Below are 23,888 nucleotides of genomic sequence, written 5' to 3' on the forward strand. Positions count from 1 at the left end.
ATCGTTGAAAGCCAATGGCAGGCCCCAAGATGAGGTCGTGTGCCTGCCTATGGGCCTGCATTCCCTCTAGAGTCTCCCCCGCATCTTGTGGTTGTGACTGGGCCCCTGACTTCCTGTTACAAGCTTATCAGGATTTAATCTGAGGCCAGGCAGCCTCTTGCCCAAATTAGCAGTTAGTAAAATTAGAACAAACAGAGGTAAATAGCCCTTACCTAGCACACGGTATCCCTGTGATTTTAACTGCAGCACAGAGATTACTGAGGTGCTACAATTTTCTGATCGGTGATGGTAATTTTCCACCCTTAAGATAAGCTTAATCACGCTAAGGTTCTTAGACAGCACAAGGGTCAAAAGCAAATGACATGGTTGTGCAGGCTTTCTCCAAGGCCTCAGTTTATTTTGCACATCATTCTAACTGAGGTAGTGTTGCTCTGCTCAGGAACAAAGCAGGGCACGCTGGGAAAACTTGTGAGGAGCTACCTGGCGGTGCTGCGGGGCTCCATAGAAAACTGCAGAGAAGAGTCTGTGGTCCAGCCACAGACACCTGACTCTGCAACCCCTCCCCTCTCCCCTCCCCTCTCCTCCCCTCCCCCTGAGCCCTGGGCCTCCTCTCCTGCACGCGCTTGTCACAGATGGGGATGTGCTGCTAATACAGGAATATCTGCCAATCAGACTCAGCGCTAGTGGTGGTGGTGGTGGGGGCGGGGGGGGGGGGGGGGCGGGTGGTGCAGCCTGCGCACTTGCTCAGGGAAGAGTCTGATTACCAGGTCTTTCCCTGTTGTTTTCCAATCAATCATCCAGTTTTGAACTTGCCCATTTTCTTCAGCTGTTTGTCCTGTATTGTCACCTAAGCTGCAAAAGCATATTTTATCAGCTGACTTAAGCCAGTTTAAAACATTAAAATGAATACTGTAAATCCTTTATCAAACTGAACATTTCATGAATCACCAACGCATTTCTTGTGAATAAGAATGAAGGGCACTGAAAAGCAGCAACGCACTAACCCAATTCCATTTACCGCGAGTGTTCACACCAACGGGATCACTGGAGAGGAAGCTGACTGGAAGGGGGTGACGCATGGCACCTGCAGGCAAGGGTTAGACACAGGACGGGTGTCCAATGCCTCTCTCTCTCTGCCTGCCTTTCTTGGCATCTCCACAAACACGATTATGGAATTTCACTCTGTAGTGCTTAGGCCCTCAACCCAAACCAAGGGAAGGACTTCCATTAGAACACAAAAACCAAAAACACTCTTAATCTCCCCAGCTGGCTGGTCTAAACAGACACCCCCTTCCTGCATTGTTTCAACTGGGCAGGGTTTCCACCCCCCTTTCTACTCCTCCAACTCAGTCCTATTTTGTTGCTAACAACCTCTGAGAAATGTATTGTTATGTAAGGAGGAAGAAAAGTGGAATGCGGATTCCCGGCCCCCTTCCCCCACCACAGCAAATTCTGCTTCAGAAAGGGGCCCTTTAAAAGATCACTTCTTTCTTTTACCATAGATCCAGCCATCAAGCTCTTTGGTATTTTCCCAAAGGGGTTAAAAACTCATGTCTGTACAAGTGCTTGCACACGGATGTTGCCGGCAGCTTTATTCGTAATTGCCAAAACTTGGAAGCAGCCAAGACATCCTTCAGTAGGTGAATGAATTAAGAAGTGTGGTACGTTCAGACGATGTAGCCTTATTCAGCACCAAAAAGGAATGAGCTTATCACGCCACGAAAAGACACGGAGGAACCTTAAATGCCTATTACTAAGTGAAGGAAGCCAATCTGAAAAGGCTACATACCGTATGATTCCAACTATGTGCCATTTGGGGAAAGGCAAAACTACGGAGGCAGTAAAAAGATCAGTGGTTGCCTGGGGTTAGGGTGGAAGGAGGGATGAGTCGGTGGAGCATGGAGAATTTTTAGGGCAGGGAAATGATTCTGGAGGATACGATCATGGTAGATTTATGTCCTTACACGTTTGCCGAACCCATAGAATGTGCAACACATGAGAGAATGTAAACTATGGATTTGGGGTGATTACGATGTATCAGTGCAGGTTCATTCGTTGTGACAACTGTACCACTTTAGGAGGATGTTGATCATGGGGGAGGCTGGGCATGTGTGGGGGTTGGGGCTATATGGGAACTTTCTGTACCTTCCTCTTAATTATGCTGTGAACCTCAAACTGCTCTAAAAAATTAAGGCTTTATAAAGAAAAAAATATAAAAATAAAAACAAACAGTAAAAATCATTTCTCTCTAGGGAAGCAGAGCACATCCAGGCATGTGGATAGCATTGTCCTTTCTCTTCCTAGGAGTGAGGCGGCACTCAGGGCCCCGCAATGGTGATGTGCTTGGCTGCAGAGAGGTGGCCCAGTCATTTTCTGATGGTACAGGTACGTCCGCTCTCTGGGCCTGAGCTGTCCAACACAGCAGCTACACGAGTTATTTTAATTTAAATTAATAAAAAGAAAACTACAAATTCATTATGCACTGGTCTCATCTCAAGTGCCCAATAGCCTATGTAGCTAATGGCTACTGCACTGGACAGTGCAGATTTGGGACATTTCCAGCATCTCAGAAAGTTCTACTGAATATCGCTGCTCTAAACTCTGGGCAGCCCCAGATTCTCACCTGGGGATTGAGTAAAATCACAAATGGAGAATGCTTGTGGTCCAGGACCCTCAGTCCCAGATCCCAAAAGCCATCTGAGCAATCGACACTGTTTTCTAAGAGACAATTACAAAAGATGGGGGCCGGTGGCAGGGCTGGGACTGAAAAGGGCTTGAGAGGTGTTACTGACTGAATCAGTGCTTGCAGAGCAACTTCTCTTTTGCAATCCTTGCTGGTCTGACAGGCTCCTGCAGAATTACATCACTTCCTAAAAAACAGGCAAACACCTCTCCTTCAAGTCAGCACCAACCCAAACAAGCAGGAAACAGGAAATGTTCAGGTTTCAGGGAGGCTGAAGCCCAGCGCAGCCCAGCACAGCATCATGCCGGGGCGAGCTGACAGGAAGGCTTCCGGGGCTGCCCTCGTCTTTGCCCTGGTGATCGCGCTCCTTCCCACCAGCCAGGCTCTGGGTAAGCTACCTCCCGGCTTTCCACCCCAGGAAAGGAGGATTACGAGGCTGGTTTGGTGCCCCGGGCTACAGAACTCTGCCGGGGAGGGGGAACACCCAGAAAATCTAGTCCTTTCTGTGAAAGAAGGAGAGAAAATCAGAATTGTAGTTTGTGGGGGTGGAGTTGGGGGGGCTTGGCTGGCTTTCCCCGCAGCTGGCCAATCCTGCCCCAGTTCACTCACGTGGGGTCCCTGTAATTTACCAGCTCTAACGGGCATATTAAGAAAACCATGAACTTTTTGGCAGTTCGTGCAAAAGAACATTTCAGTCAGCTGAAACAGAGAAATAATGAATTTACTTTTAACAAGGTGGGCTGAGAAATCTGCTAGTCCTAAAACCTCTTGTGAAAAACTGGGGTATGGAAATATACGGCTAGAAATTATACCAAAGAAAAACAGTAAGTTAAAAAAAAAAAAAAAGTAAACAAAATTATCTGAGGAGTTACCAGGCATCCATTCCAACTTATCAAGAGAAGCCTTTCATCTGTTTTTCTTTGATCTTGTTACGTTGGGGGATATTTTCTTTGCATTGATTGTTACTACTGAAACTTTATTTATTTTTTTAATTTAATCTCTTTAAATCTTTAGATTAAATCTTTTTAAAATCAGAGAGTGTGTGTGTGTGTGTGTGTGTGTGAGAGAGAGAGAGAGAGAGAGGCAGAGCATGAGGGGGGGAGGGGCAGAGAGAGAGGGAGACACAGAATCTGAAGCAGGCTCCAGGCTCTGAGCTGTCAGCACAGAGCTGGACATGGGGCTCGAACTCACAAACTGCGAGATCATGACCTGAGCCGAAGTCGGACGCTTAACCGACTGAGCCATCCAGGCATACCATGAAACTTTGTTTTGAAAAGTGATGTGATTGTAGCCAATCAAAGGTACCAGAAAAGACAGAATGTTAAATCTCAGTATTTTGAGCTAAGAGCAGCAATTGATTTATACCCTTGACAGTTGCTACAACAAAAGCGCGATCGGCCTCAATTGCCTCTTACAGTTTTGTTGACTTGCCCTCGGGTAAATAAACTCATTGCCAATAGTTTATGTCAAGGGATACTACCTGCTTCTAGCGTATAGCAGTATTTCAAGCAAAAGGAAGTTCTCAAGCTACAATTCTTTAAATAGGATTGGGGGGGGGGGGGGGCATCAGGCCCTGACCTAGCAGATGTGGCAATTTCCTGGAGATTCACAGTCAACACGCCACCACACCATCCCACCAATTTCGCTTGCCCTGGGTGCTCTCCATGTGGTCTTGCCAGGCATCCGAGGTGGCAAATGAAAAGTGAATGGCAAACCATTCCAACCAGAAAGATGTTTGGCTAAAATGGGAGGTAGTGTTTAAGATGAGCCGGGTGGGGGGGGGGGTGTGGGGTGGGGGGAGACAATGTGTTATCTTAGGCACGGTTTGGGGGCTGGGAGCGAGCACCAAGGTGACACAGCTCAAGTTGCATTTGGTGGCACAGGGGAGGTCGGAAAGCCAAGCTCCATTGCCCTGCAGCTCTTCTGACTGAGGTTCCCCGGTTCTCTCCTCTGCCCGGGTGGAGAGCCCTCTGGGCCAGACTCCTGTCCCCGCGGGGCGTCCCTTCACACCCCAGGAGGCAGAGCCCAGCCATCCCACTGCCACCTGTTGTGAGTCTTAGAGGTACCACCCGTGCCTCAAAGACGCGCTGAGAGTAATATTTAAGCTTGCTTGAGTATTTTCTTGACATTTCTGAGTCCAAGCGTCTGCCATGTGGGAGACACAAAAGGGTCATCTGAAGACCCAGTAAAAGTTTTCTTTCTAAAACCCACATCTGATCAGTGGCTCTTCCACATGAAGACCTTTGGTTGCTCCTCACTGATGCCCCTTAGACTCTCACTTCAACCTCCTTTCCATGGCATCTCCTCCCACGTGCCCTCCCACTGCCCAGCCACAGTCACACACCGAATGGAGCATGTGCCCCAGGCCTGTGTGGCTCATGCTAAAAGTGAATGACAAGTTCTCTTTTTTCTACTTAATGAACTCCTAAAGACCCAGACTGAAAGTTAACGCTTCCTTGATGTCTCCTTTCACTGCCCCTTGCCTGGCGTTCTGCCTTTACCTGTATTATGCCCACATAAAACTAAACTTCTATAAACATAGCTAATCACATTAAATCCTAATTGTGTATATGTCCGTATCTGCCACCAGCCTGTGAGCTCCTCCAGGGAAAATCCTCTGTAGCTCATCTTTGCCTTCCTCGAACCCTGTTCGAGCAATATAATGGATCTGAGGCTGATCACTAAAAGCTGATGAACTCCTGAAAACAAGTATCATTAGAATGTCAGGGAAGTCAGAGGTGAAAAGCTGCATTTCAGCCAACTGCAGGGTTTATCCGGATAATCATCCAAGACACTTACTGGGCCCTGTCTGGATTTCCAAAGTCAGAAAATGCAAAAATGCCCACCTGCAAAACGCTGTATAATCAAAGTCAAGGGGAAGTCTCTTACAAAGACTGATTATATATTTTTAAATTAACGAATGTATATCATTGTGAGCCCATGGGACCTAAGACTTCAGGATGTGAGTTGGTTTATAGGCGTCACACTTGTATTTCCTTGGATTCTTCAAAAAGTATCTTGGAGATGTTTGGTAGTAGAATCCAATCTACTGAACAGCCTGACTCTCTTCCTTGCAAACATATTCCAGGATACAGCTCAAATCAAGCCAACCACAAACAGGCAACATAATCTCATACCTGCAGTTACCTGGACCAGTGTCAATACCTCTCAGTGTCTTTTCTCTCTATAGAGAGAGCCTGATGCAGACTTGATTATTATCCCAAGTGAAATAATCTGCTTAGAAATCACCAGGAGAGAAATGAGAAAACAGCTTTTCTGGGATTTTGACCAAACAGATGAGCATAGTAGAAGAAAAGCTGTGGATTTAAGTATCTTGGCCAGGGTTGGATGCTAAGAAAATGCAGACTCAATGTCAAGGCAACATTGTGTCCAATGAGTGAGGGAGTCATTTCCACCTGGTTTCTTGCCCTGTGCCCTGTCAATGTCAGCTTGACAATATCAGAAAGCTAAAAGCAACTTCCCAGACACCAAAAACATGGGATTTATTATCTGCTTTGGGCATAATGGTTTGTAGAAAGGAGGGCTAAGGGCATGACACAGAGAACAAGGAGGCTGTAACTGTTTTGGTGGCCAGGGTTAAACACTGGGTTTGACACGGACAACTGGGAGATTTTCTATGCTGTTTCAGGAGAGCATTAGCTAAACCTTGGGAAGAAAGAATTAAATAAAATACTAGTTACATAAATGGAGTTGCACTTCTTACACTGATCTCATTTCAACGAATGTGACTGGCACCTGCTATTGCCTGGGACAGTTCCAATTTCAAGTAGCAATAATGATGATAGCAAACACATATAGTATTCATTGTATGCCAGGCGCTGTTCTAAATTATTTATACTAACTCATTTGATTTTCCTAACAACCTTAAACACATGTCCCTCTTTTACGTATGAGAAAATGGAGTCACTGAGAGGTTAAGTGACTTGCCTCAGGTCACACAGTTAAATAGTAAAGTAAGATTCAGTCTCAGGAATCCATGCTCTAACATATGCTGTGATACCTCTGGATTTTTAGGCTCTGCCAGGATATGTGGCTAGTTTCAGGTTTAGAAAAATATATGTCTGGTATCCTTCTAACTGTAGATGCATTCTTAGTTGGAGTCTAATGTTACTGCATATTAATAAAGGAGCTGTATCTGGTTGGGTCAGAGACAGGTCTACAGGAAAAGGGATGGAGGGAGTTGGGTTGAACTTTGGCCTTTAGAGGGGGAAGGAAAGGCTGCAAGGTGCAGAGTGAGCAACAGAGAATCAGGGGATTAGCATAGTTAAGACCAGAAGCCGGAAAAGTTGGAATGATGAAGTCATTGGGTAAGAGGCTTCGGGGTGTGGGAACCAGGGTCAGTCGCTGTGAGAGAGCGCTACTGAGAACTGACCCCAAGGACCAAGCAGCCTTCAGGGACCAAAAAACAAAAACAAAAACCAAAAAACAAAAACAAAAAAACAAACAAACAAAAGAAACCCAAAAACAGACAGAAAGGGATTGATTGAGGCTTAAAGTCCCTCTGTGTCCAAAAGCCTGATCTAAGAAACCAGAAGAGGTGGGGCGCCTGGGTGGCACAGTCGGTTAAGCGTCCGACTTCAGCCAGGTCATGATCTCGCGGTCCATGAGTTCGAGCCCCGCGTCAGGCTCTGGGCTGACGGCTCGGAGCCTGGAGCCTGTTTCCGATTCTGTGTCTCCCTCTCTCTCTCTGCCCCTCCCCCGTTCATGCTCTGTCTCTCTCTGTCCCAAAAATAAATAAAAAACGTTGAAAAAAAAAATTAAAGAAAAAAAAAAAAGAAACCAGAAGAGGGCTGGATTTTGGCTGGGATGGGCCCAATTCTGCAAAGAAACAATATAACCTGCAATTTGCCTACCTGTGTATAGTTTGCACCATCCTCAAATGTTGGCAAAGATGTGGAGAAACAGGAACTCTGCACCACCGGTGGGAGGGTTAGTGCAATCACCCAGTCCATCCTGCTGCTTAACCCATTCATTGGGCTTTTAATTTCAGTTATATATATATATATTTTTTTTTTTAATTTTTTTTTCAACGTTTTTAATTTATTTTTGGGACAGAGAGAGACAGAGCATGAACGGGGGAGGGGCAGAGAGAGAGGGAGACACAGAATCGGAAACAGGCTCCAGGCTCCGAGCCATCAGCCCAGAGCCTGATGTGGGGCTCGAACTCGCGGACCGCGAGATCGTGACCTGGCTGAAGTCGGACGCCTAACCGACTGCGCCACCCAGGCGCCCCCAGTTATATTTTTTATTCTAGAAAAAATGTTTTCGTTTCCAGAAAAAAATATGTCTTGCTTTTATTTTTCTTTAAAAAAAAAATTTGTTAATGTTTATTTATTTTTGAGGGAGAGAGAGACAGAGCATGTGTGGGGGAGAGGCAGAGAGAGAGACACAGAATCCGAAGCAGGCTCCAGGCTCTGAGCTGTCACACAGAGCCTGACGTGGCACTGGAGCTCATAAACCATGAGATCATGACCTGAGCTGAAGTTGGACCCTTAACTGACTGAGCCACCCAGGCGCCCCTGGTTTTATTTTTTTCTTGTGTTATTTATTCCTTCTATGTCTTTGTTTTAAACATAGTATTACCTAATAGTTTTATCTGAAGTTTATACAGACCCAAGCCTGTTGTTCATCTCAGTTGATTCCCATTCATGATAGAAATCCTGGGGGCACGAGGCACCTGGGTGGCTCAGTCACTTGAGCGTCTGACTTGGGCTCAGGTCATGATCTCGCGGTCTGTGAGTTCGAGCCCCGCGTCGGGCTCTGCGCTGACAGCTCGGAGCCTGCTTCGGATTCTGTGTCTCCCTCTCTCTGTGCCCCTCCCCTGCTCATGCCCTGTCTCTCTCTCTGTGTCAAAAATAAATAAACATTAAAAAAAACTAAAAAAAAAAAGAGAAATCTTGGGGGCACTGAGGATACAGTCTGGCACACAGAGGAAGACTCACCCCACTTAACAGAAATCCAACTTTTTTTTTATTCCATCACCAACGTATTGTAAATACTTTACCAATACAACCTAGTCCTGTCACCACAGAATAGTGTTTGGGAGAAATGGAGGCAGGGATGTGCTAGGCTTGAGGAGAGTCAGAAGTTAGACCTCAGGCTTAACCCCCAGCATTGGCGTGGAGAGGGGGAGGCTGAGCAGGCCTCAGGGGTCAGACTCCAAGAGTGACAAGAGGAGGTGCCCAAACATTAAAGGCACGAGCCAACAAACCAGAGTCTGCTGTGGAGGCAAGTTGACGCCAGAAACAGATGACCAAAGATGCCAAAGCTATTGCCAACGAGAAAGAAGTAGACAAAATCAAATTGAAATCAGAAGAGGGGCCAGGTCCACAGTGTCAGGATGAGGGTGAGGTCAGCCTGGCTGTGGAACACTGGTCTTTGACTTAAAACTTTGTGCTAATCACTGCTCTTTCCCTTCTTTTCTTTTCCTTAAGTTTATTTAATTTTGAAAGAGATAAAGAGAGCATGAAAGTGGGGGAGGGACACACACAGAGAGAGAGAGAGAGAGAGAGAGAGAGAGAGAGAATCCCAAGCAGGCTCCTCACTGTCAGCGCAGAGGCTGATGTGGGGCTCAAACACATGAACCATGAGATCCTGACCTCAGCCCAATTCAAGAGTCAGTCACTTAACTAACTGAGCCACCTAGGCGCCCCTTCCTTTTTTTTTTTTTTAAAACCATGACCTGGTGTTTCAGCTTTAACTTTTTTTTTTTTTAAATTTATTTATTTCGGGAGAGAAAGAGAGAGAGAGAGAGCATGTGAGAGAGGCAGAGAAGGCCAAACAGGCTCTGTGATGTCAGCATAGAGCCTGATGCAGGGCTTGATCTCACAAACTGTAAGATTATGACCTGAGCCGAAACCAAGAGTGAGATGCTTAACCCAGGCGCCTAGGCACCCCAGCCTTAAGTTTTGAGCCAAGAGATGGACAGAAGTCCCCTGAAAGAATTATATAACCTCTCATATCCCTATGGTCCCAAACCTTTGTTCTAGGAAATCCCCTAGGTTCCCATATTCGTCTCCGAATTTAAATTTCCTCTATCATCTTTTTCTTTTTTCCTTTCCTTTTCTTTTTTCTTTTTTGTTTTTTGAAACATTTTCTGGACCCTGGGGATTTCCTTGCCTTTTTGAGATTTCTTTATACATTTAAAAAGTTGCTTCTGATATTTCATTCAGTATTTCTAGGTGTGGCATATTGGGAAAAATTTTCAGGTTACCAACCATACCAAAATACTGGAAAAGGAAATTTTTCTACACAACCAGTCTGGAGGACAATTTGGAAATATTTAGTCAGCTAAAAATGTTTGTAGCCTACAACCTCAACAATTTAATCTCAGGTATATATACCAGCTCAAAAACAAATGTGTGGCAAGACGTCATGGCCAAGACTGCTGACTGTAGCACTGTTTGTAAAGATGGAGAAAATAGAAACAACTTAAATGTTCATGAACAGAAGAATATGTGAAACTTAATATAGTCACAAAATGAGGTGTCATATAGCTGGTAAAATTAATGAACTAAAGCCAAATGTATGAAGATGAATTAATCTCAACTGTTATGTTAGCCAAAAAACCCAACTGAAGATTATTTTGCACAGAATGATTACATTTACTTAAAGTTTTAAAAACACTCCGGGGCGCCTGGGTGGCTCAGTCAGCTGAGCATTCGACTCCTGATTTCGGCTCAGGTCATGATCTCGCGGTCGTAGGATCAAGCCCTGCACGAGGCTTTGCGCTGGGCTTGGAGCCTGCTTAAGATTCTCTCTCTCCCTCTGCCCTTCCCCTGCACACACATGTGTGCTCATGCATGCTTTCTCCCACAAAAGTAAATAAATACATAAAAACACTCCAAATTATGCTTATATTACTTAGGGACATAGGCATATTTTAAAAGTTGGGACTGATACACGTTAACTTTAGGAAAGCAATTACCGTTGGAAAGGGAGGGAGGGGAATGAGATCAGGGAGGAGTACAAGGAGGGCTTCAACTGTATCTATGATGTTGTGTTTCTTTCAGAAAAACATGGTAGTCCTGGGGTCAGCAAATGAAAACCCATGGGCCAAACTCAGCAAGAGCCCCGTTTTTTTCTGACCCGTAAGCTAGGAATGGTTTTTATATATTTAAATGGTTAAACAAAAACTTACATAATAGCCTGTATTTTGCTTTGTGGGCCCCAAGATCTAAAACATTCATTCTCTGCTCTTTAAGGAAAAGTTGGCCAATCTGTCCTCTAGTCGATATAGAAAATTATAAGATAATTAGTGGTGGGTACCCAGTTATCTGTTACAGTATTCTCTATTCTTTCAGGTAGGTATACTTTTATAATGAAAAATAATGAGAGTGCCTCTGAGTTTTTCTTGAGCTTTCTGCCATCGTCCCTTTCCATAATTCCCAGTCTCTTTGAAAGAAGTCAACACACCTTCATCTGGACCCACTGCAATCTGGCTGCTGTGTCAAACACAGCATTCCAATTGCTCTACCTGGGTCATCAGTGTCTTCTAAGAGCTAACCCCAAGGGACCCATTTCTGTCCCTATTGCACGTTTTCCTCCGTATCACTTAACATAATTAACCAATGATTGAAATTCTCCTCTTCCTTGGGTTTTGCAATGCCTTTTTCTCCTTGATCTCCTAGCACATTGAATGCTCCTTTCCAGTTTTTGTTTAGGAGTCTTTCTCTTCCACCTGCTCATTTCATAGCACGTCTATCTTTTATTTCTTATTCCTTATGTCATTCCTGGGCCATGGTATCCATGTTCATGGCTTTCACCTTACTTCTTGGCTGATGATTCAAAACAAAACAAAACAAAACAAAACAACCTCCCACTAGGCCTATCTGCCCAGCTTTATACCTGCATTCTCGTCCTCAGTTTTTCTTGGACAATGTCACATGGGCCTTAGGCTCAGCATGTCCAGAACTGAACTCCTTCTCAGCTCCCTGCTAGTTTAAGCCCTTGTTAGCGCTCGCCTATTCTAGTTCATTAACTTCTTAACCTGTCTCTTGTGTTTAGTCTCCTCTTCAACCCTATTTCACATGGCCTCCAGAGCAATAGCTCTATAACAAAAAGCGATCATTTCTTCCTGTATCTACCCCCTCAGTGAGATTTCATTTCCTTTGAGTAGATTCCAAACCCCTTGCCATTATTACAAGGCCCCTTATGAGTTGTCCTGAGTTCCTTTCTTGCTTAACCCTTGACACTCCCCACCACACGCCTGATGGTGCAACTCCTTGAATGTGCCAACACTGTTGGGTCACTGAGCCTTCCCATGTGCGTCAACTGTGATGCCTTTCCCTGACACCTTTGCCTGATAAACTCCTGAGACTCAATTTAATGACCTTCTCCTCTGTGAAGATTTCCTGAGTCTTCCACCCCCAGATGAACAAATACCTTCCTCTCCCATAGTCTCATGGTATTCTGTATACAATCATGGCTTTTGTTAAACTGTATTATAGGTATTGATTTATGTGCCATTGTCCCTACTTACCAGTGTCTTCCCTGGGAAGCATAGACCTGGTCTCATTCACCTTTATATCCCAGGACCTAGAATAGTGCCTGGTACATAATAGGCACACTATTGACTGACTGACTGGGGAATGAATGACATAAAATTTATCCAAGATTTACATATATTCATGACAAAGTCATAATCATTTAAATAATAAAATGAAACTATGGTAATACCTGGATAAATATGATTTTTTACTTACCCCACTTTTTTTTTTTTATTCCAAAATGTTAATTATCCCATATCTTTTCATGTATAAGTAGTGTACTTCTGTCTTCTCAGACCAAAACAGGCAACAATTAGTGCTTCCCTTCCTGGAGAGAATACTATGTAACCACATCTATTGAGTAGTATTGAGAAAGTATTCTTATCTGTCTTCCTCTCAAAATAGGGATGGGGGGGCGCCTGGGTGGCTTAGTCGGTTGAGCATCCGACTTCAGCTCAGGTCATGATCTCATGGTCCGTGAGTTCCAGCCTCACGTGGGACTCTGTGCGAACAGTTCAGAGCCTGGAGCCTGCTTCAGGTTCCGTGTCTCCCTCTCTCTACCCCTCCCCTGCTCACGCCCTGTCTCTCTCACTCTTTCTGTCTCTCTTTCAAAAAGAAATAAAAACATTAAAAAAAATAGGGATGGAGTTCAGACCCAGAAAATAGGTATTGAGCAAGCCTGACGATTTGCAGAAAGACCAGGTAGTTACAAGCATTTGGGGGAGGCTTTTGAAAGGAAAACAAAAGGAATATAAGTTCCATGGATAATACATTTCAAGCCAGTAAAAGAGGATTTGAAAACTCAAAAAAGAAATAAAATTTCTGTAACATAAAATAAATAGAAACATCTGCCTCGGGGGACGAGGACAGCACAGAAACATTTCCTCCTTAATTAAATATGGTGAAAGGAAAGTTCCCTACCAGGGCAGAGTCCAGTTGGTGGTGTTGGGTTCCTTTGAAATAAAACCAATAAATCTAGTCTGTTTTAGAAATTTGAATTTTTTCCTATGTTTTTTTGCTGTACATGAACTAAATCCATCTTTATTATTTCCTACTTCCCCACCCCATTGTGGTTTTCAGAAATAAGAGTCTAGTAGTTACTAGGGTTTCCTGACATCTGGTTTTTTTTCTTCCACCGACAAAAACATTTATTAATTAAAAAGCCATTTATTCTTTTCTGACCATTATGCTTGTTTATTTATTCATGATTAAGACTACTACATTTAGCAAATAAAAATATAGGACACTCAGTTAAATGTAAATTTCAAATAAACACTTTTTTTTTTTTTTTTTTTTTTTAGTGTAAGTACATCTCATGCAATTCAGTGCAAGTATAGGCCACACAAATATTGCATGGGACACATTTGTACTAAACAAATTATTTGTTGTGTATCTGATATTCAAATTCAAGTGGGGGTCCTGTACTTTATCTAGCAACCCTATGACTATCTTTTGTCAAGCAAAGACCATCCCTACATTGGTCTGTCACTAAAACCACAGACCTTTGGTTACGTAGCCAGTTAATAAATATTAGAAAAAAATTAGGCTGAGTCCTAGATCAGTTATTCAAATAAAAGTACAGGAACCATGCTGAAAACAAAGCAAAACACAACACCCTAATGATTACATAGAACCAGGAATCCGAAAGTGGATCACCTTTAGAGAATCTACTCGTGCAACCCATCACATTAAAAACTAGAAGGAAAAAAAAAAATCGTGGGATTATATTAACAAATGCAGAAGGGGCGCCTCGGTGGCTGAGTCAGTTGAACGCCAATTTCGGCTCAGGTCATGAACTCACGAACCGTGAGTTTGAGCCCCGCGACAGGCTCTGTGCTGACAGCTCAGAGTCTGGAAACTGCTTCAGATTCTGTGTCTCCCTCTCTGTCTGGCCCTCCCCCACTCACGTTCTGTCTCTCTCAAAAATAAACATTAAAAAATTTAAAAACAAAACAAATGCAGGAAAGAGGCTGGCAAGAGAGTGGAACTGAATTGCATCCCGAGCTCAAGCAGTAACACTGAATTTTCAGTGCTTGAGGCCTGTTAGGTTGTCCAGGATGGAGGGCCAGGATAGAATCCCTTTCAAGGTAAAATAGGACCAGAAGCAGGCCAGCCTCAGACACCAGCCTCAGACACCAGCCTCAGACACCTGGACTCAGAAAGTCCCATCCATGATTTGTTCCGCTCAGACACCACTTCAGAGACCTGAGGAAATTGCCTCCTTCCTCGGCCTCCTGTAAGAATCTGTCAAACAATAGAACAATCTCTTGCTCTCTGCTCCCTCATACTGGTTACACCCTCTCCCCTTTCTCAGGCTGCTCCTGGTGAAGACACATCAGCCCCTGAGATACTAGCCCACATCTCCTTTCCCTTCGCTCCTGTCCTCCTTGTCTCCTATATGTCCACAACCATACATCTACCACTTGTTTTTGGGCTTGGCCCTGTCTTTCAGGTGCTCTCTCTGGCGACACTGAGCCCATGCTGATCTGAGCAAGGGGTGCATCGCCCACACAGTGGGCCTGTGTGCACTGTGCAGGAGCCCGCCTTGTCTCCCCTCCCTACTCGGAGGGGGCTCATAGCAGGCCAGAGAGAGGACAAGGGCATGGCCAGGAACATTTGACTCCCACTAACTCTCTCGAATTGTAATTTTGAAACCAGTTATTCGAAAGAGAGAGAAATATAATAAAAGTAGAAAATATTCAGATTAGTAATGATAATAGCTATCATTTTAAGAAAATCCTTTTTGTTTCCATTTTTTTTTTTTTTTTTTTTTTTCATTTGTTTCTTCATTTCAGCTCAGGTCATGATCTCACGGTTTGTGAGCTCAAGCCCTGCATCAGGTTCTGTGCTGACAGCGCAGAACCTGCTTGGGACTCTCTCTCTTTTCCTCTCTCTGTTCCTCCTCCGTGGTTTTCTCTCCCTCTCTCAAAAATAAATAAACATTAAAGAAAATACATACATTCCTTTAAACTGCCAGGTACCACAAGGCAGAATAGGTCTCCAGCGTGCAAAAAGGTAGTCAGATGGTCAGAAATGCAGCTTCCCCAGGTGAGTAACTCCCAACTGAGACAGCCTCAGGGTCTGGGCAAGTCCGGTTAAATATAAGCAAGCTTTCTTTTGAAAAGACACCAAAATAAAATATTTAAAACAAAAAAAAAGGCATCCGAGCATGGTGGGCCCCTTTTGTGGGCATGTTTTAATCTGATAGCAAATTACAAAAAAATAAAAATAAAATCTGATAATAAACTGGAGCTGCAGGTGTGCTTCTGGAGGCAATGAGGTAAAAAATACAACCAAGCTTCGCAAGTAAATTCCCAGAGCAGACTACCGCGTGAAAGCATTTTACCAGATGACCCTCCTCAAAATAAGCCAAAGAAACATTTGTTAACCTTCTTTCAGCATATGGTTGATGAGAAAGGGTGTACAAAATGCAGGCATTGCTGTATGTGAACTGCCTTTACTTTTTTTCTTTCTTTCTTTCTTTCTTTCTTTCTTTTTTTTTTTACAGTTTATTTGTTTATTTAGAGCATGCAAGCATGAGTGGGGGAGGGGCAGAGAGAGAGGGAGAGAGAAAATCCCAGGCAGGCTCTGCATTATCAGTGCAGAGCCTGATGTGGGGCTTGAACCCATGAACTGCAAGATCATCATTGAGCCAAAGACAGACAGGTAACTGAGCCACCCCGGTGCCTCTGAACTGCCCTTTGACAGTTAAAACCCGCCCTCACCCTTCAGTGCTATTGTCTTGCATCTGTTCAACCATAGTTAACCTGACCATACCTTCTTCAGGTAAATATGTCAGGAAAATACATTAGGTGAGTATTTCCACTTAATCAAAATGGTCAAATAGTACAACAGAGCTTACAATAACAACCACAATCTCTCCATTTCCCTAGTCCTGTCCCCAGAGAGAATTAGGTCACCCAGCCTTTACATGTGGGAAACCATGGGAGACACTGGAATCCCCCCACCCAAACAAAACAAAAACTAGCAGCATGAAATTTTATCATTCAGTATTTTTAACTTTGCTTTCAACAGTTCCTCTCATTTTCCAGTGCTTTCTTTGAAATTTAGATAACTTAAAAAAAATTTTTTTTTTAACGTTTATTTATTTTTGAGACAGAGAGAGATAGAGCATGAACAGGGGAGGGGCAGAGAGAGAGAGAAGGAGATACAGAATCGGAAGCAGGCTCCAGGCTCTGAGCCATCAGCCCAGAGCCTGACACGGGGCTCGAACTCACGGACCGTGAGATCGTGACCTGAGCTGAAGTCAGACGCCCAACCAACTGAGCCACCCAGGCGCCCCTAGATAACTTTTTAAGAAGACCACCTTAGATCCGTGTTTCTCTCTGTGACTAAGAATGTACAGTGTGTATTCCTGGAAGAGGGTGGATAGAGGCAGGAGGACATTATATTCTTGATAAAAAGGTAAGAGATGTCCCTGCATTTTCTCTCAGACTAACATGGCCTATTTACATTTCCTAAACAACTTTTACCCGATGGCAGACAGGGTTACATGTGCTAGGGATACAAAAGGCACCAAACTGTGGAGGCATCGGACAATAAACAAGTATGTGGGGGCGCCTGGGGGCTCAGTTGGTTAAGTGTCTGGCTTTGGCTCCGGTCATGATCTCATGGTTTGTGAGTTCGAGCCCCTCATTGGGCTCTCTCTCTGCTGTCAGTGCAGAGCTCTTTTCAGGTCCTCTGTCCCCCCAACCCCTCTGCCTCTCCCCTGCTCGCTCTCTCTCTCCCTCAAAAATAAAGAAACATTAAAAAAAAAAAGTACCTGAATGAAGTACTCTCAGATGATAAACAATAGGTTAGTACTGTTTTGAATCCAAGCAAACGGGAGAAAGGCAGAACACTTCAGAAACCCACCTGTGGTCCATGCAGGCTGATATCCCAGTGGCCCAACACCAAGGAGCATCGTCCATCCACTTGGCCCTGGTGTCTCCCTGCATCCAACACAATCACCCTCCCACAGACAGGTTGCAGTCGGATGAGCCTGGTACATCATTGGTTCCCATTTGTTCCCTGGCCCATCGCAGTCCGATTCCACAGATGCTGAACACCTGATTTGTAAACAGACACCAGCACCGAAGAGATAGACCATCTGATGGATGCCTATTCCTATTAATTTTGCTCTCAGAGGCTTCTTTCTGTATAGGGTCTCTGCTCATCTTTTTTTTTTTTTTTTAATATTTATTTTTGAGAGAGAGACACACAGATTGTGAGTGAGGGAGTGGCAGAGAGAAACGGAAACAGAATCCGAAGTAGGCTCCAGGCTCCGAACTGTCAGCACAGAGCCCGACGCAGGGCTTGAACTCATGAGCCATGAGATCATGACCTGAGCTGAAGTCGGACGCTTAACCCACTGAGCCCCCCAGGCACCCCTCCTTTAAAGCTTAGTAACAACAAATTAAAATAAAGTCAATTGAATTACAATTTAACTCAGTAACTCTCAGCCTGGCATACTTACTGAAATCACTCGGGGAGCTTTTAAAACATGCCGAGGCACAGCCGCTATAGATACCCTCACTGATTTGGACAGAGCTTAAAACCCACCAGCTGATGTGGGTGCATGGTAAATGTTGTGGACAAGAGGCATCACTAATAACTAAACACAACTTAGACCAATGGCTCTCAAAGCATGGCCTCCAGGCCAGCAGCCACCGCATTTTGTTAGAAATGAAATGTTTTAGCTCCATCCCAGACATACTAAAGCAGAAACTCTGGGAGCAGTGGTCAGCATTCTGTGTTTGAGAAACCCTCCAGGTAATTCTGAAGCTAAAGTTTGAGGACCCATGGTTTAAAGCCCCAAACTGTTCTGTCAGCAGTGACCTTCACAAGGGGTGAGGGTTTCATACCCCAGCACACTCTCTCATATTCAGACTTACTCGGGAAGGCATGGTTGTCCTCTCTCAACCTAGCCTGGCCGATGGCTCTCAAAGCATGGCCTCCAGACCAGCAGCAACCGCATTTTGTTAGAAATGAAACGTTTTAACTCCATCCCAGACCTACTAAAGCAGAAATTCTGGGAGCGGTGGTCACCATTCTGTGTTTGAGAAACCTTCCAGGTGATTCTGAAGCTAAAGTTTGAGGACCCGTGGTTTAAGGGGGCTCAAGGCTTCAGTGGTGACTGTTAAGCTATTCCGTTCTGGCGACAGAGTCGGTAGCTGCTAGACAAGACTTTGGTATCCCACTGCCTGACCTCTTTCTTCTCCCGTTCGCCAACGAGGAGCGCTGAGAACAGCAGTGGGGAGTGCTGGGTGGCCCAGGGCAAGACCAGAAATGGGGAGGGTCTTCAGCAGTGGTTCTCAATCCCGGCTGCACCCTGGAGTCACCTGGAGAACTGTAAAAAAAAAAAAAAAAAAAAAAAAAAAAAATCCTGAGGCCTGCATTCACCCCAGATATAGTGAGGTGGAAAGGTTTGGGCATCAGGAGCGTTAGAAGGTCCACAGGTGATTCTAACGTGCAGCCAAGGCTGAGAACCCCCGGTTTGGTTTTATCTCATCCAACACTGACGGGCTCTTTGCTGTGCGCAGAGGTCCAGGTGAATGAGAAGCAGGCGGACTTCTTGAGTTTGGTGTCTTAAGTATCTTGAAATTCAGATACTCCAGTTTCTCCACAGAGCAGGGCAGAATTTGCCTGACACCTGACTTGTGTTTCCGTTTGTTTCGTTACCTGAATTATGAAATCGTTGACACAATTCGTGCATGGAGTCTACATAACAAATGAAAGAATGGGGCCTCTGACTGAGGCCCAACAGACTCCGTGGTATCCTGAGTTTAATGCCATTGTCTCAACATTGTTTTCTTTTACATTGGAACATCAGTGTGGCATTCTCTCAGCTGGTATGTAATGCCTTTTTATCTTCAACTTAAAAAAAAAAAACAAAAACAAAAAAACTGGAGCGTGGTTGCATATTTGTTCCACTTTCAAGAAAAGAGAAGTCAGCTAGTTTGCTTCACGGAGAAGCAGAGTCATTTCCACTTAGTGACGGTGTTTGGAGCAGTGATAAGGGCTGACGCGCCCACTCAGCTGCTCTTGCTGCCGGGTTCACCTGGAGCCTTTTCTCTCAGTTTCCCACGCACAAAGATTCCCCCCAGGGTCCTTGCCAGGTTTGTGGAATATGCGTCCCAGATGTGTTTGCATGGCCATCGTCAGCAGTCATTTGTAAGTGACTCCGTAACTGTGCGGTTGATTATCTGGTGCTTTTAGGATCGGAGGATTAAAAGCAAAGTGAGGTGTTGCAGCGTCGCTTTTCGCTGGCTCGTGCCTCTCCCTGTTCACTGTCATGCCTGAGCCTCTCTGTTTCTGCAGCGTTTTCAGTTTTACCCTCAGGCCATACATCACTTACCCTGAAATATGTCCAGACTTAGGTGAGAAGACATAGCAATAAGATGAAGACATCAGAGCAGGCAGATTAGTCCCCAGGGGGACGGCCGAGAAACCGGTAAGTCTAGAGATGGGGGAACGAGAACGGAGCACTAAGCGCGTAGCAAATCTACCAACACCGGGCGCGGTGTGTGGTGCCCTGTGGGTTACTTGGCATTTTCATGGTTGTGATTTCCTTTGCTCTTCACAGGAACACTATGGGATAAGTAGGACAGGGCCTCCTTCCCTGGCTTTTAAGAGAGGGTCGAGGCAGCGAGGGGCCTTCCCAGGCCCGGCCGTTCTGAACCCACATCCTGCCCGCCCCGATGCCATGGAGATGTCCACAAAGTCCACACACGACATAAGACACGGCCCTGCACATTCTGCCCCACACACGTTCTGGGCTCACTTCCTGATAGAGAGTTCTGGGTTCTCCCATAGGAGCACTAGACTCCTTGGGTTGTAAAATGTTGCTTTTACCCAAGAAGCATAAGGTGGTTCCTACAGGAAGTTACCATTGACTATTGTGGGCCTTAGCAAGTGTTGCTCAGAAAAAGCTGGGGTTTAGGGCACATGGGTGTCTCAGTCTGTTAAGCATCTGACTTTGGCTCTGGTCATGATCTCATGGTCGTGGGATTGAGTTCCGCATGGGGCTCTGCACTGACAGAGCAGAGCCTGCTTGGGATTCTCTCTCTCCCTCTCTCTCTCTGCCCCTCCTGCCACCCTCTCTCAAAATAAATAAATAAACTTAAAAAAAAATCACTGTCTCTAAAAAAAAAGAAAGAAGGAAAAAGAAAAGGCCGGGGTCCATAGATACGTTGGAGGCAGAGTAGCTTTAGGGGGTGCCGTGTCCATGGGGGAAAGAGTTGCTGTCACCCCACAGGCCGCAGGAGGAACCTCCGTAATGCTCTACGGAACAGTCCCTTGAGTAGCCCTCTGTGTTGCCTGCTTTTGTGACCACTGGCTCCTCTGCGGTTCCCACCTTGGTTTTGTCCGCCTCTCGTTTCACCTCACTCTCACCTCTGTTCCCTTGGTGAGCCACTCTTGGCTCCTGAGTTGATTCTATGGCTCACCTTGGTTTTCTGGCTCCCCTTTTGACGGCATCTAATGCTGCTGGGGCTAATCCCCACCGTTTTTCAACTTCCCCCCTTTCCCATCAAAGATACCCTGCACGCCCCACACTTTTCTGACTTAGTTTCTGCTGGTCCTCATGGTGTGAGGCCCGGGCTGGAGCTATCTTGGAGAAGGCCACCAAGAGCAATTTGGTGCTGTCTTCTCTCCCCCTGCACCCAACACCCTTGTTCCTGCTCTCACCACACTTAAGACAAAATACAGACCATACGTGCACGGGTACAAACCAAAGGACACAGGGGTGTTTATTGTAACATCATTGAAAATGCAAAAGAAACAACTTAAATCTCTGTCAATAGGAACAGGTTATGATACATCCAAATAATAGGGGGAAAGGCAACTGTCTGTATATAGACATGAAATAATCTTGAAGGTCACATTTTTTAAGTTTATTTATTTAGTTTGAAAGAGGCAGAGAGAGAGAGAACCCCAAGCAGGCTCTGTGCTGTCAGTGGAGAGCCTAGTGTGGGGCTGGAACTCAAATCATGAGATCCTAACCTGAGCCGAGACCAAGAGTCAGGGGCTCAACCAACTGAGCCACCCGGATGCCCTTAAGATCAATTAAAAAAAAATTTTTTTTATTTATTCATATTTGAGAGACACAGACACAGCGCAAGTGGGGGAGAGGCAGAGAGAGGGAGAGAGAGAATCCCAAGCAGGCTCCGCACTGTCAGCAGGACGCAGGGCTTGAACTCATGAAACCATGAGATCATGACCTGAGCTGAAACCAAGAGTCAGACACTTAACTGACTGAGCCACCCAGGCGCCCCTTAAGATCAAATTTTAAGTGAGAAAAGCAACGGTCAGAGCAGTATATACATTTTGCCACCCTTTGTGTTAAAAAAAAAACAAAAAAAACAAAACAGGAAATGATACTTACACATGCATTGAGTTTTTCTGGAAGGCAGCAGAGTGGGTTACTGCTGGGGAGGCACCTTGAGTGAGTGGGGGAAGTGGTGGTAGAGAAACTTCCTTTCTGAGCTTAGTATCATGTGTCTAGTACCAGTTCAGAAAATTCTAATTAAAAAAAACAAAGTAAATACCCCAGAAGCAACATAGCAACGTGGAAATAGATGGGGCGTTGGGGGTCCCCCCCTTAGTTGTACACATTAGGACATCACGCCACAGGGGTAAATAATTTTTTCAAATTCTCACTACTATGAAGGGACAAGCTATGACTAGAAGCTTCGCTATCATTTGGCACCTACGCTGTAGGGAATGCAGCTACAAAACCCTATGTCGCAGAACTTATAAAGGACAGGGTTGTCCCCCAGGGCAAGACATTCAGGACTCAGTTTCTCCATTTGTAAAATGTGAGCAAGGAAGTTGTTGGGGGGAGGAAATTAGGTTGTGGCTGTTTATCCTAGATCCTAGCACATGCTAAGCATATGATAAATGCCAGCCAGTGTTCTTTATTATTTGTGGCTGTTGTGGTGTTGGATGGGGTGGGGAGGGCTGTAAGGAATGTTGTAATGGAAGTATCTGGAGATGAAGTCTTTTAGGGTAAAGAAAAATAAAACAGAGAGGGAAAGAGACCCCTTGATTCTCATTTATTTAAATAGCCGCTAGAGATTCTGAGAGAGTGATGTTTAACGTGCAAAACGTATGTTAGGGTGTATGTGAGAGGGATGTTGGGGAGAGAAATTTCACCCCCTTTCACTCCAAAATGTCACTAGGGGCCAGCTGTGACCAGCACTGTCCCTTGTGCTAAAAAATAAGTGTACATGACCCAGGACCATCTGGTGTGTTTCTTTCCATTCCTCTTTCATTCCTGATTATCTAAACACTCTCATTATTCCTGCCACCTTATTTCCTTTCCTATTTTCTCTTCTTCTGGGGCCACAGGTCAAATGGTGACTCAAATCCTTCCTTGGAGAGGTGTTGAACACGTCCTGCTGTGCATCTGGGCTGAATTGCTTAGAAGGAGCCCCACAAAACCCAGGTTTCTGGGACCCATCCCTCTCTCTTCCCCTTTGTGCCAGGAAACTGCTTCCTTCCAGGCGAATCGGCGAGAACAGGGGTTCCCTCTCTGGTTCACCACCTCGTGCCTTGTAATCATTGTATTCCTGTCTTATCGGAGGGAAACACTGTGTGAATTTCAAGGCTCAGTTTCAAGGATCGGCCACCTTGGGTTCACATCGTCCTCCACGATAGCTCTGTGACCATGGGCACGCTGTGTAACCTCTTTGCCCAGTTTCTATCTGAAAAAATGGTGAGGACAAAAATGAGATAATCTGGGTAAAAGGCAGAGCCCAGGATTTGGCTTAGTAAATTCTCTATAAAGGTTAGCCTGAAATAGTGGTGGCAGCCTCAGCAGGCCTAGAAGTAAGCAAAAGAAATAAAAAAGAAGTCTGGGTATTCGAGGAAGGTCTGTAAGCACTGGCCTCAGAGAATAGGGGGGTCAGTATTTCTACTGCACCTGAGTGTGTGCCCCTCCCTTGCCAACCCCCCAAATATGTCTAGTCGTTACTGGCTGGACCATCAGTGAATGATGCTATTTGGTCTCAATAGTTCTGCGAGCTGGATGACTTTAATGAGGAGATTGTCCTACTGGACAAATATCTTTTCCTGGATTAGGGTGATATATGATGCATCAAAGCTTTTAGCATATGTGTTAATATTATTAACTTATTACCTTATTTCAAAGACATAAATATTTCAAAGACTTAACCCAGACCGAGGTCAATACATAGTAAATATTTTTTAAAATCCTCCTTTTGGGGGCACCTGGGTGGCTCAGTTGGTTAAGCATCTGACCCTTGGTTGCAGCTCAGGTCATAATCTCACAGTTTCATGGGTTCAAGCCTCACATCAGGCTCTGTGCTCACAGCGCAGAGCCTGCTTGGGATTCTCTCTCTCTCTCTCTCTCTCTCTCTCTCTCTCTCTCTCTCCCTCTTCCTCTCTGTCTCCGTCTCCTTTTCTCTCTCTGCCTCCCCCTGACTTGTACTGTCTCTGTCCCTCTCAAAATAAGTAAATAAACTTAAAAAAATAATAAAAAATAAAATCCTGCTTTTGGCATAAACACGTGAGGAACATCAGCTAGTTATACTCTGTAGTTTGTAACTGGCTCTGATGTTTTTGGGGGGGGCATTTACCAATGTGATTATCAAGTGGATTCCCTGGTCTTGGGGGATACGGAAATGTTCGTGTACATAGTCCAACAAAAAATTAGACTGTGATCACACATATTT

At 44.9% G+C, this 23,888-nt stretch overlaps 1 protein-coding gene across 1 annotated transcript in view; it reads left to right on the forward strand.

Moving 5' to 3' along the window:
* Positions 1-2,899: 2,899 nt before the first annotated feature.
* Positions 2,900-23,888, forward strand: part of TMEM154 (transmembrane protein 154) — a 43,937-nt gene continuing 22,948 nt past the window's right edge. The window contains exon 1 of the mRNA XM_058721157.1: positions 2,900-3,072. Within this exon, the coding sequence (XP_058577140.1) occupies positions 2,985-3,072 (88 nt within the window). The 5' untranslated portion in view covers positions 2,900-2,984. The remainder of the gene's footprint in view (positions 3,073-23,888) is intronic.

Source organism: Neofelis nebulosa, chromosome 3 (assembly GCF_028018385.1).
Source record: "Neofelis nebulosa isolate mNeoNeb1 chromosome 3, mNeoNeb1.pri, whole genome shotgun sequence".
Classification (NCBI taxonomy): domain Eukaryota; kingdom Metazoa; phylum Chordata; class Mammalia; order Carnivora; family Felidae; genus Neofelis; species Neofelis nebulosa.